The sequence below is a fragment of the Poeciliopsis prolifica genome, unplaced genomic scaffold (genome assembly GCF_027474105.1).
Source record: "Poeciliopsis prolifica strain line A6 unplaced genomic scaffold, Auburn_PproV2 SCAFFOLD015, whole genome shotgun sequence".
In the NCBI taxonomy this organism is placed as follows: Eukaryota; Metazoa; Chordata; class Actinopteri; order Cyprinodontiformes; family Poeciliidae; genus Poeciliopsis; species Poeciliopsis prolifica.
This window is the reverse complement of record NW_026562390.1, coordinates 2,524,044-2,536,008: the sequence shown is the minus strand read 5'-3', so window position 1 is coordinate 2,536,008 and position 11,965 is coordinate 2,524,044. Positions and strand designations below refer to the sequence as shown.

At 39.4% G+C, this 11,965-nt stretch overlaps 1 protein-coding gene across 12 annotated transcripts in view; it reads left to right on the top strand.

The window, feature by feature from the left end:
- Positions 1-72: 72 nt before the first annotated feature.
- vav2 (vav 2 guanine nucleotide exchange factor) overlaps positions 73-11,965 on the top strand; it is a 184,376-nt gene continuing 172,483 nt past the window's right edge. For 11 of the 12 annotated variants that reach the window (XM_055040562.1, XM_055040561.1, XM_055040558.1 and 8 more), the window contains exons 1-2: positions 81-609; positions 809-1,256. In XM_055040562.1, coding sequence (XP_054896537.1) covers positions 1,053-1,256 — 204 coding nt within the window. In that variant the 5' untranslated portion in view covers positions 81-609; positions 809-1,052. Of the gene's footprint in view, positions 610-808; positions 1,257-11,965 lie in introns of all 12 variants that reach the window. The other variant, XM_055040552.1, reaches the window with a different exon arrangement.

The following is an 11,965-nucleotide window of genomic DNA, read 5'->3' as shown; positions in this document are numbered from 1 at the left end:
TCACTTTCCGAGTTCCAAAACACTGAAACTCCCTTGTCTCTCTCTCTGGTTTTCTTTTTTTTTTTTGTATGGAGTATGGATCCACTTTGGGAAAGTCGGGACACGCTGTCCGTGTTGTAAGTTTGCAGGAGACACCACCGGGAAGCCGTGAGCTCGTTTTTTATCTCCCGAGTCCGGAACGAATCTGAAACGGGAGGGCAGCGGGTCAAACGTGAGCAGTGGGTTGTAGTTGGGACCGCAGAAACATCTCGGTGCCAAAAGAAACCAGTGAGGGAGAGAAGCGCGGAAGAGAATAGCGGCTGTAAATCTTCACCGCGGTGTTTTGGGCGCGTGCGCTTTTGGATTCGGCACAAAGTATCAGAAACGTGACGTTTAACGGAGGTTGAATGTAAACACGAGCTCCTCTGTTTTCTTTTTTTTTGTTCCCGCTGGACATGTTTCCGCTCCCTGTGAGCGACGTGTAGGCTGTGGACTGAGCTCCTGTTCTCCGCCTGCTCTCTGTCTTCACTTCTCTGCGTAATTTGATTTTTGTGCTAAAAAAAAAAATAATAATAATAAGTTTGCGTTTCAGCACGCCTAGTTGTGACGAAACGTAAAAATGCAAATGCGGTAAGTGACACCGGGCTTTGTTTAGTGTTAAACGAGACTTCAGTTTGGATCATCTGACGAACCGCTGCATCCAGCTGTTCGCTTTTTGTTTGGGAACTGGATTTTCTGAAATAAACTTTTTTTTTTTTCTGGGCTTTGAGAATGAAGAGAAGAAAATTCTCCTGAATTTTTTTTTTTTTTTTTTTTTTGTCTCTTTAAGCCTTCATGCCGGGACCACAGGAGAGCTGACATGCAGTGATACAAGCTCAGCGTCTTGCTGCCTGTTAACCTAAACTTGTGACATCACGTCGTTACAGAAGTAACAGTGAATGATCAAGAGACCCAGAGCGCAAAGGAAGCCGACCAGAGTGCCTGCTCGTGCGCCGAGAAACGCGGCTCTTCGCCGGCTGTGAAGCGGTTCCAGGGCTCGGTCAGTTTTAGCCAGGAGAGTCTCCGGAGCAGAGATGGAGGAGTGGAGACAATGCGGGCGGTGGTTGATAGACTGCAAGGTCCTGCCCCCGAACCACCGGGTCGTGTGGCCCTCGGCGGTCGTGTTCGACTTGGCACAGGCGCTGCGGGACGGGGTGCTCCTGTGCCAGATGTTGCATAACCTCTCCCCCGGATCGGTTGATCTGAAGGAGATCAATTTCAGGCCCCAGATGTCACAGGTAAGTCTGTGCACAACAAACTTCAAAGAGATGATGAAGGGATTTGGTTTACGCCCCAGACTCTGTTCTTGATTGCGCACACATTTTGCACTGCTCTATATAGGAGTAAATCTACGTAAATTAGAATATCGCCTGAAACTTAATAAAAGTGAAAGTAATTTCTCATGCACATAGTGATAAGTTTCAATTAATTTTTGTTACATTTGCTGATTAATGCAGATAATATAGCAATAAACCTAACACAAATGTTAGATCATGGCCATGTCCTGGTATTCATAATTATTTGATTGAATGCTGAGTTGGCAGTCGCCCAGCAGGCTGTCAGAGACACCATTCATGAAAGGCCGTTAATAAGGAAGCTTGCTATTGAGAGTGCAGTATCAATCTCCATGTCATAAAGTTTAGTGGAAGGAAAAAGGATGCACAAGCGACAATGATAAATGGAGCTTTATTGGAGCTTTTTCGCTCAGTTGTTCCTTCTACTAAGCTGTTCATCAGTGTTTTTGGACACAGCACTGTGCAAACACCGAGCTTCTTTAGCCATAGTCTTTTAAGGGTTTGACACACTTCTCTGGGTTTGTGTATGCAAGCCACTTGGAGTTTGTGATGCATGCCCATAGCATAATAACAATATGTATGTATGGGTGTGTATGTGTGTGTGTTTAATTGTTCTTCCATAATATTGGTTTATTTTCATTAGTTTAAGCAGCTTTAATTATCAAGCTGAAAAGCAATAAGTGCTTAAAGTAAATAAGCTTTTTGCTGATATCCCATTAGATAATTTTGATTCTCACCTGGCCAGATATCCTTCGAGGTGTTCTGTAATTTGCTTTGTATGCCTTCAACACGATTCCTCCAGAGCTTCCTGCCAGAGCAAGCCCACATCTCGGTTGTTGCAGAACTGTGTTCTGTGATAATGCAATGTGCATGCAGCAATACGGAATTTGCACGATTAAGTTCAGTTTTGTTCTGGATGAAAGAAACAATTAATCACCTCTGCAGGTGTGGGGCATGCTTTGTGTTTGCAGCAGCAGTTTTATCACAAACGCAATCATGTACATGCAAACCTCCAGCAAGGCCTGAGCGTTTCATTGCCATTCACCTGTCTGCCAGAAATGATGCCTCGTCAGCGAAATGATCATGCAGTTTTGCTGCGACTTCAGCATCTTCTCATCTGCTTCGAAGGATGTTAACTCAACTTTATCAACCAAGCCAGTTGTGCAAGTTGGAAAAGATATGTTGCATGAAAAAAGAGGAAGTTGCAGATTTTATTTGTTTAATCATTTACACTGAGATATGGAAGTTGTTGCAGCTTTGGCACCCTATCTAGGCTGTTATGAGGAATAGAGACAGAATACATTATTTTGCAAGCATTTTAAGGACATTTAGAATTTATATAAAGAAAATGAATATAACAGCTCCTATTCTGTTATATATATTCTGTCTAATATATGCTATATATATTAGTATACCAATGCAGAATTGTTTTTTGATTTTGACTTAATTTCCATTTTGTTTGTAATAAAGCTGAGAAACTGTAGCATAGTTTTACTGATTTTTTTTTTTTCTGAATAAGATGTCAAAATGTTGCTTCATAATTTGCCTACTTCAGCAGTAAATGTTAACAGTTAGGAATATAAGTATCTTTTTTTTTTTTTTGTCTAACTGTGGGAACATTCAGGTGACCAACAGAAAGTTGCAAGTAAACAGAAAAAAAATAACAGTAAGAAATTATTTTTATATGAGCAAACTTACAACAAAGAAGAAACAATACTGCTTACTTCAAAATCGCAATGTTACAATATCTGTGCATTTAAAGCAGCATCAGATTACCAGAAATCTTAAAAAAAAAAAAAGAAGATTGCACTGCTAGCAGCAAAGATGTAAACACTTATTGAGTTTGAGTTTATTGGGAGATGTGAGGGTTATAAAGTGTATATGCTCATGGGAGGAACGATATGCTATAATGCTACTTTCTCCACCTCGATCTGTCACTGAAAAACCTCTCAGGTTTAGCAGCAACTTTATGGATGGGAAGGCAGACATTTTTCAAGACAGTATGTTCTTAATCTCTATTTCTGCACAGGACAATTCTTTTTAACTCTAATTCGTTTTAATTCTTTTCAATTGGGTGAAAATCAGAAAATTCTGCAAATTAAAGCTTTTTCATACCATATATGTGCCACATGCATGAAAGATATTTGGATGAAGATGTAAAGCTTTTCATGGATGACTGTGTACCCATGGAGTGACCTTTCCACAATAGGCAAACATGTTCCTGCAAAGAAGAAATTGGGAAGAATAGCCACCCTGATGTATAATTAGACCAACGTGGTTTTATGATTACATTGACGTACCTCCGTTTGTCTAGAGCTTCCCATTCACTTAATCTTGTTTATGCCTCCAACATCAATATGAGGAAGCATTTGGTTCCTCAGGAAGTTAACACGACCGCAGCAGCAGAGTGAAAACTGCTCTGTGGAAAATGTTTCATTCGGCTTTCATTCACTCCCCAACCTGATGTGAATGCCAGTAGGTCTCTGTTGCTGAATGTTGAGTCATCTTTGTGAGGGTTGGCTGGAATTCTGAATAAAAGTTGCCAGTTTGGAGAAAATAGTTTGGATTACTCCCGTTCTTATGCCGTTTCGACTGCAGAGGGAATCGAAACGGCCATCATTCGAGAGCAGCATGTATTTGACGGCGTGCTTGTCAAATATTCTCAGCACACCTTCGCTGACCTGCTTCTGTCACAGTAATGTGTGAATATGTGTCACTTGTCTGTCTGCTTTGCACCAGGGTTCACCGCTCTCCCCTTTGCATAATAAAAAGAAAATCAAAATTTGTATTTCTGGTCATTAAGGTTTAGTATAATGAATGTTCAAGAACTTTTAACAGTTTGATACTTTGATTTATACAATTGAAACTTCAAGAATCCAAAAAACAAATTGAATGTCTCGTATCTTTTGTGACTTCAAACGAGAATACACTCTGAATCTCGGGCTATAAGATGGAAAAGCGGCAATTTTCTGCTTGTGCTATGAGGCACCTGTGCTTCTGCCTGTGCTTTGAGGCAAACTGTAGCCCTCACTTATCAGGGCTACAGCTATGGACGTCCGTGATTACAAGGCGAAGGAGAGGTCTGGATGGCATCCGTTGATCCACCCACTAATTGCCCTCCTGGTCCTTCTGAGAAAATCTGCAGCGAGGGTGGAAGAGGTGTCCTTAGTGACAAATTGGGTTAAACAAAACCCTGGCAGGAGAACGGTAGTTTGTGATTTATGATCAGGAAAAGGTCAAAGAGTGTGTGTGTTCTGATACTTGGAAACACACAACCTGAGTGGCTTAACCAAATGAGAAGGATGTGAAGCAGAGGAGACATTTATCTTGCTTATAGCTTCTTCTGTGAAAGTTTTGTCAGGCTTGTAGCTTCCCATAGTTGATTTAACTTTGGGGAATATGCAAACAAGTGTTTAAAGGAAAAAGATGAACTAAGTGGCAATTTTTAACATGAAGACAGGGACGATGTTGGCAAACCGCCTCCCAGTTAAGAGATTTAAAAGCACAGTCTACCTGTAATTCTTCAAAGGCTTCTTCTCTACGGATGGATTCAGTTTTATGGCTCTTATGGACATGCTGGTTTAATATTAGGCACAGAAATTAAACATTAACAAACTGAAATGATTTCCTTTAACTTTTCCTACTTCTTGTTAGTCATTGACATTAATAATGCTGACAGGTGCCTGTAGTTGGCAGGAATGCTTAATTTTGTCATGAATTTTAGAAGACATTTGTAAAAGACCCACTTTCTATCTGTGGTTTGTTAAAAATGACAGAGCAGGTATACAAACACAATCTGGCTCCCAGTGCAAATCTAGCATCTGTAGAAGCACAACAACAAGCATTACCAGCCATCTAATTAATTCTATTAAAATCTATATTCTGAGGAACTGCAGAGTTACTTATCAAAGTGTGTGTAGGGAGTAGGAGGAGATTAAGATATTTTTATGTTTTTATCTGTGCAGACAGGAGTTTAGCTGACCCTCATTTATATAGCCCAATAAATCCTTCATTGTGTTCTCATCGTTTATTCATCTTCACCTCAAGGTTGTAAACAGAAACCTAATGAGCACTGGTGTTTGCAGACTCTCAGCAGCTCAAATTGTATGAGCTGATAGTGCAGCGCTCGCCTCAAGCTGTGTCTGGGAGACGAGAGAGGGCTTTGCTCTCTGTAGCCTTTTTTGTGTTTTGCTGTATTTTCTTTCCACCTCTCATTCTTTGATATTTTTTTCCCTTCCCCGACCCTGTCAGTGAGGTTACTGTGAATGCCTTTGGGATGACTAAAGCAGATATGCATGTAGTACCATGCTTTTGTTTCCAGTGTGCTTGTTATGTTTGAAATTGCATGTGTGAGTGAGAAACGCTTCAGTACCTGTGTTGTGGCTGTATGCCAAGCCAATCGAGCTCTCTTGAATCCTCCCAGATCTCCGCGGGGCTCCAGATCCCACACAGCGCCTGCTGCTTCCAATCACTGCAATCGAGGTTCTTTCTTTTTTTTGTCCTGCTCCCACCTGACAGATTAGCTGATGACAGCAAGTAGCAAGAACTGATTTGAAATCGACCATTACACACTTGCCTGGCAAACCAGGCTCTTCAAAAGAAATTCTTATCATTATAGCAAATAAGATTACATTTTTTTTTAGGCAGAAAATCAAATTTTAGATTGTTAAAAAAATAACCCAGAGCTCTTTTATAAAACCTCAGCCTTTTCAGACCACGTTCTCCACCTTGTCAGTCAGTCATGTTGCATGACGTCCTTTACAGTTATGGCTCTGCATCAGAAGAGGAAAATCTTTAGCTTTTGATTCAGTTCTGAAATACAATTTTGAAACAAGATATAATATTTCCATTGTGCGTCTGCTAAATAAACAATCTGCTGCAAGTTTGCTACCAAAGCAGATTGTCTGGCTTAGTAAGCAGTTAGCATTTTTTGTTGGCTGCCAATGGCAGGAAATACGTAAGGCTATAGATATTAGCAGTACTGCTATGACAGTTTCTACTTTTTGCATGAATCCATGTTAAAGTATATTTTGTGTTCAAACTATTAAAATGGATGTAGGTTATTTGTTGTTTGGTTGATGAAGAATAAAAATAATGGCTGCCTTCCTCGGCTAACAAAACAAAGAAAACTCACTGCTGTTTGACCCTCACAAAGTTGTGAAAGTGGTTGTTTTTCGTCTCACCTGCCATAATATTGGACAGTTTTTTTTGTAGATAATTAAAGCTGCTCTCTTTATCCTTGTTTTTCTTTTGATAAGACTCATTTATTGTCTTGTCTGGATTCTGTTTGAGGTTACGAGCGGATGCACACCACACTGTGGCTTTTAATGGCCGTCACTCAGTGAGATGAGCTCAAAATCCCAGAGAGCGACACTAAAATCTTAGACTAAGTCCATTTCATCCTCTCCTAATCAGTCCTTTGATCGCAGCGTACTCTGAATATTCTCTCTAGGTTGAATTTATAACCCTAAAAACCCCATTTGATCTCCGGGCTAGAAGTGAGATCAGAAAGAAGTATATCAAGAGAATAAATCCAGCTTGTTCTCACATTTCAGTTTGCGACTAGAGAAAGTCAGAGGATGGCAGTGGCTAAATTGCCCAGCCACCCCCCAGCCTCCCCTAGGGGTAATTTAATCTCAGCGTTGGGTCTACTGTTGACCCGTGACCCCAGTGCTCACCGGAAGCAGGTAATACTGTTAATGGAGCTCATTAGAGATCCGCACTGGTTTGAACAGCTGGGATAGTGCAGCTGAAAGCTAATGGGATTGACAATAAGGGAATGAGTCCCAGCACAGGGTCGTCTAACCTTTTTATGAAGTGATTCCGCTCTTAAGGTCACAAGATTCTTTTAAAGAGAGTTTTTGCTGCTGTTTTCTGTGGCTTCAGTGACTCTTTCCATCCTTAGCTAGCCATTTATTCAGGAGAAACGGAAAAAAATGTAAGTTTCGCATTTAAAAAAAACCATGCAATCAAGCTTTTAATTTCTTAATGTCAGAGTTTGTGATTCAGATTGTAAGACGAGCCTCAGTTTGACACCAACAGAAGCTACAGGAATTTATTATTCAGCCATAAATCATTGACGTATGTGGCTTTAGGGCTTTCACCACATGTTTGAGCACTGTGCTGCAACTTTCTTTGAACCTCTCTTAACTTTTTCCCTTTTGCAAAGGAAAATCCAACTGATGAAACAGTAAAATTACAAAACAAAGAGCACAAATGCTACATTTTCTGCATGCCTGTGACTGTTTCTGATATGCTTTATAATATCATGGAATAAATTGTCTTTAATTGCTTCTGTATTTAACCAGGAATTCTGGCCAAAGAAGACATGATAATAGTTTCTGAATAACAAGGGAATGTAGTGATGCTTGCAGCACCTGATAGGCAGTTTGAAGCTTGTCAACAACCTGCCTTGAGAGAGCCAACTGAGTGAAGGAGGATGTCATGTGCATAAAGGCACCTTCCTTTTAAATTGGTCAGATAATGAGACCTACATTTTATTATGTCTATAATGTCACTATTTTAATGCTCTGCTACAAGTTGCCTTTATATGGTGATAGGATGTAATGCCAGGAACATAAATCAGATGTAGAACAGTGGTTGTAAAATTGCTGATTATTTCTGCAACCATTAAGCATAGCGTGTCATTATTGAGTCTAGGAAGGACCACATCAACCATTGACTTGCTGCAGAAGTTAGTGTTCAGTTTCACTTATTTAGGGCGAACGACTATCATCAGGATGTGGCTTTGATATATATGAACTTGTGTCCACATGACCTAAAAAAAATACACACTAGTGTAGAAACAAGAGGAAACCACTAAACAGAGGAGGGCTTTAGATGCCTGCATCCAACTGCTTCTTTTTAAGTTAGTGCAATTTTATTTAATCTAGATGAGACTCATCCTCTTAAAGTTAATCTGCGTGTCAGGCGTACAAATCAGAGATTTGAATAGTGTTAATATAGCTAAAGGAATGCCTGGAGGGACATGCTGAAAAGTGTACATCTGTATTTGTGACACGACGCTGCGACTACTGTTCAAACTATAAACTGCTGGTAATTTTGTGTACAAGACCCCTTTTGTTGTTGCAACAATGACCATGGATGTGGTATAGCATGGAGTTTAAGCCTGGATCCTCAGATGGTTATGGAAGAGGATCAGCTTTGTGTCAGGATTTATTTAAAACGTCTTAGTAGTTTAAAGATTTCATAATGTCATACAGTCAATCATTTGAAGCCTGGCTCATCTGAAGAAAAAAAAAAAACAGACCAAAACACCACACACCCTCTACCGTGTTTAATAATTAGCATGACATAATTGGCATTTGTGTATTTTATAAGGTAAAGTATAAGCTTTTGTTTTACTGGTATAGATATTGATTTATTATTATTTTATATAAATTGCCATTGAAAGATGGACACAAATTAAAGGTAAAAGTTCTCAAAACATTTGTGGCGTGAGATTTTGCAACAATACAAGACAACTCTGCTTAACATGGTGCTAACACATGAACAGCTCTCCATAATAATATGCTTTTATTAGATGTACAAACAAAATTACCCCTTGCTTCTCATTATCCGTCTGTGTAATATTTTTTTTATGTGCCATGCGATGCACTCCTTGTGATCTCTGAGCTGTGAGAGAAAAATATTTCTTTTTAGATTAAGATGTTTGTGGAGCAGGGAGTGTTGCGTCTCTTTTCTTTATCACTTTCATTATTAAGATAGCATCTGGTGGTATACCATAGTCTCTGATAAGAATAAATCAATACGACGCTGTAAAAGTTCCCATTCTGCAGGAAGAATGCAGAACAGCATTAGCTGGGACTCAAATGGCAAAACGGTTAAGTAGCTGTTGTCAGTATACATGAAGTGCAAATGGATTCTCACACTTACAGTTTTGCAGCTTTGTGAAAGATGAAACTGGAAGTAAATTTTGAATTATTGGATCAAAATATTTCAATGTTCAATTTCAATTAAAATTTAACAATGTTCAATTAAAATTTTAATTTTAAAATTCTTTTAGCTGACAAAATTGGACAATATTTTAGTTATAAAACTCAGTTTCTGTCGGATGACAACTAATACACCAGAAAACGAAATCATTTTGTAAAAGGACAAATGGGAGAGCTGGTAAATGGGTTCCATGTTATCATTAATTTTCTGCCTTTGCAGAAGACCGAAAACCTATCCATGAAAGTGAATTGAGCACTGGTTTTATCCTGGAAATGTGGTGTTTAATTTTTCTAAAAATTGCAAATTAGGTCTAATATGTTACCTTGCAAAAGTTTTCTTTTTGTCAAACCTCAATGTGTTGAACAAAACTGAACAGAGTTATCATTACTATAATTATTATTATGAAGTCCAGCTTCCTGCTGGACTTGAACTCTGTGTGTTGGAACAATTTACCACTTTCTAGTAACTATTTTAAGTTGTTTTGTAAAATCAAAAGGATTTTCAGTTGAGTGTGCATGTATATTTTTCATCTCTAATAAAAAATAAGGATCTCTTTATCTGCCCAGCAGTTTAAATAATCCTGTCAGACTTTGAGATTATACTCGGTTGTCCAGACACCAATGAAATAATGGCTGAAAGTCCCCACGGAGTAGAAAGAATTAAGAGTGTAGAAACTTTGACGATGGTATCTGGGAACATAAAGCAGTTTTTTTTCTGCTAACTAGGTTCAAACATTGCAGACTGTGCATGAGTCAGCCAGTCTGTTCTGAAAACCAGAACCACATATTTGATCAATCACATTTAAAAACTGCTCCACTTTGTGCTTGTGGTACATTAATGTCCATCTTTCTTCTGTTTGCATTCCTCAGGGACGGCTTATTGTCTTAGATGTGAGTGCTTATGTGTTTTACATGGGGAACTCCAAGCTGACTTAATCCTTTGATTGAGAGGGATAATTCAAGTGATGTCATGTTGAGGCAGATTAAAGCTAAAACTCAAACTTCAGTGTCTTTTATTGGAATGACCAACAGTGGGTCTCTGGTGTTGGTGTGGGTTAGGGACCACAACCATCTGAGTATAGCTGAAACCTGCCAATATTTAGACTAAAAATTCATATAACTGCCTTTTTTTAATACCTTAAAATGCTTTAATATGCATTTTAAGCTAATATCTACAATCTTCCTTATCTCTGCTTTTTGAGGTACAGCCAATCAACACCAAGAAAAATAAATGGCGGTGCTTTGGGAACGCTAGTCAACAGTATGTGAACAGTATGTGAAGTAGCATTGCACCTTCCAAAGCTGCATGTTCTTTCAAATGCTTCTAGTTTTCATCAACTAGATGAATCAATGAATACTGAAGCTTGGTGGGGGTTTACTGTAAACACAACGTGAATAAAATCTAAAATGGCAATATATGAAATACCTTGGGACAAATAAGACTTCAGGCTTTTATTTTTCTTGCTTTTCTTCCATAAAAGTCAGCTTTGTGTAATTTGTGGACTACCTCTGACTTCTCTGTTGTGGTTCTTGAACTTTGTGATGATTTTTAGACTTCACTGATTTTCTTTATCAAACCTCAAAGACATTCAAAGAACATCTGTATTTGTATAGAGATTAACCTCCACACAGGTAGACTCTTCTCTACCTATTAGATGTCTTTTGAAGGCAACTAGTTGCATAATAGTTTATTTATGGGTATCCTTTTAACATGATGCCGATAAATAAACTATTATTTATGTTTCATACAGACACAAAACTTTTCAGATTTGGTATCATTTCTTGTTTTCCAATACTCTTCAGTTATTTAGCTCATCAAATCAAAATTATTTTCTTAAATGTATTCCGTTACCTTATGAAACTGTGGGGAACTTGCCAGTTAGAGGGGAAACTGACCCTCCGTGGCAACATGCAGCCAGCTTCGAGGATCACTGAGCCTTATGGACACCGTCTGATTTATAAAGTGGTTCCATCTGCATAGTGGTTGTTGAGGGGGTTCATTTGCATGGCCATGCAGCGGAATGGCGCCTGAATGTTTCCGGTGCCAGCCACGCTTCGCTGGGCACCGTCACTCCGTGGAGAAATGGGAGAGAAGAGGCCACAGTGCTTCCCCCTGTCAGAGCGAGACAGATGGCTGAATCTTTCTCCTGTAGTTCTTCTCAATCATAGGAAATCAAAACGGTTTGAAGTGTGTCGTGTGATTTTTACAGCAGTCCATTTCTGCCTGGCCTTGGCTGCCTTTCTGCTTTTATTGACCGCCGTCTTGAACAGCATTTACCCTGTGATATGGGGACTTTGCTCGTCTGGTTTGTGGCGCTGTTGTTGTTGTGGCAGACTGCTTGTGGATGTTTCCTGCTGACCGAGAGCAGATAACGATCTGGGCTGGGGGAGAGTCACAGCATCCAAATCATAACCCCCTTTTCTTCTTCTCCATACTCAGAAACACGGAGAAAGATAAACAGTTTCATATTTTTTTCTATCGCTTCTCCAAACGGAAGCAGATAACACGCTCATCATTGCCTGGTGCCTCCTAAGAATAGCTGTGTTTATTAAGGACTGCGGCACTAGATGTTTTTTTTTTCCCCAAGGCTTTTGCCACTGAACTGCCACAAGAAGCACCAATATCCCATTACTGACATGTATTGATCATATCACATAATTAGCTGTGGGATTGGAAGGGCACAAGGGTAGGGTTGC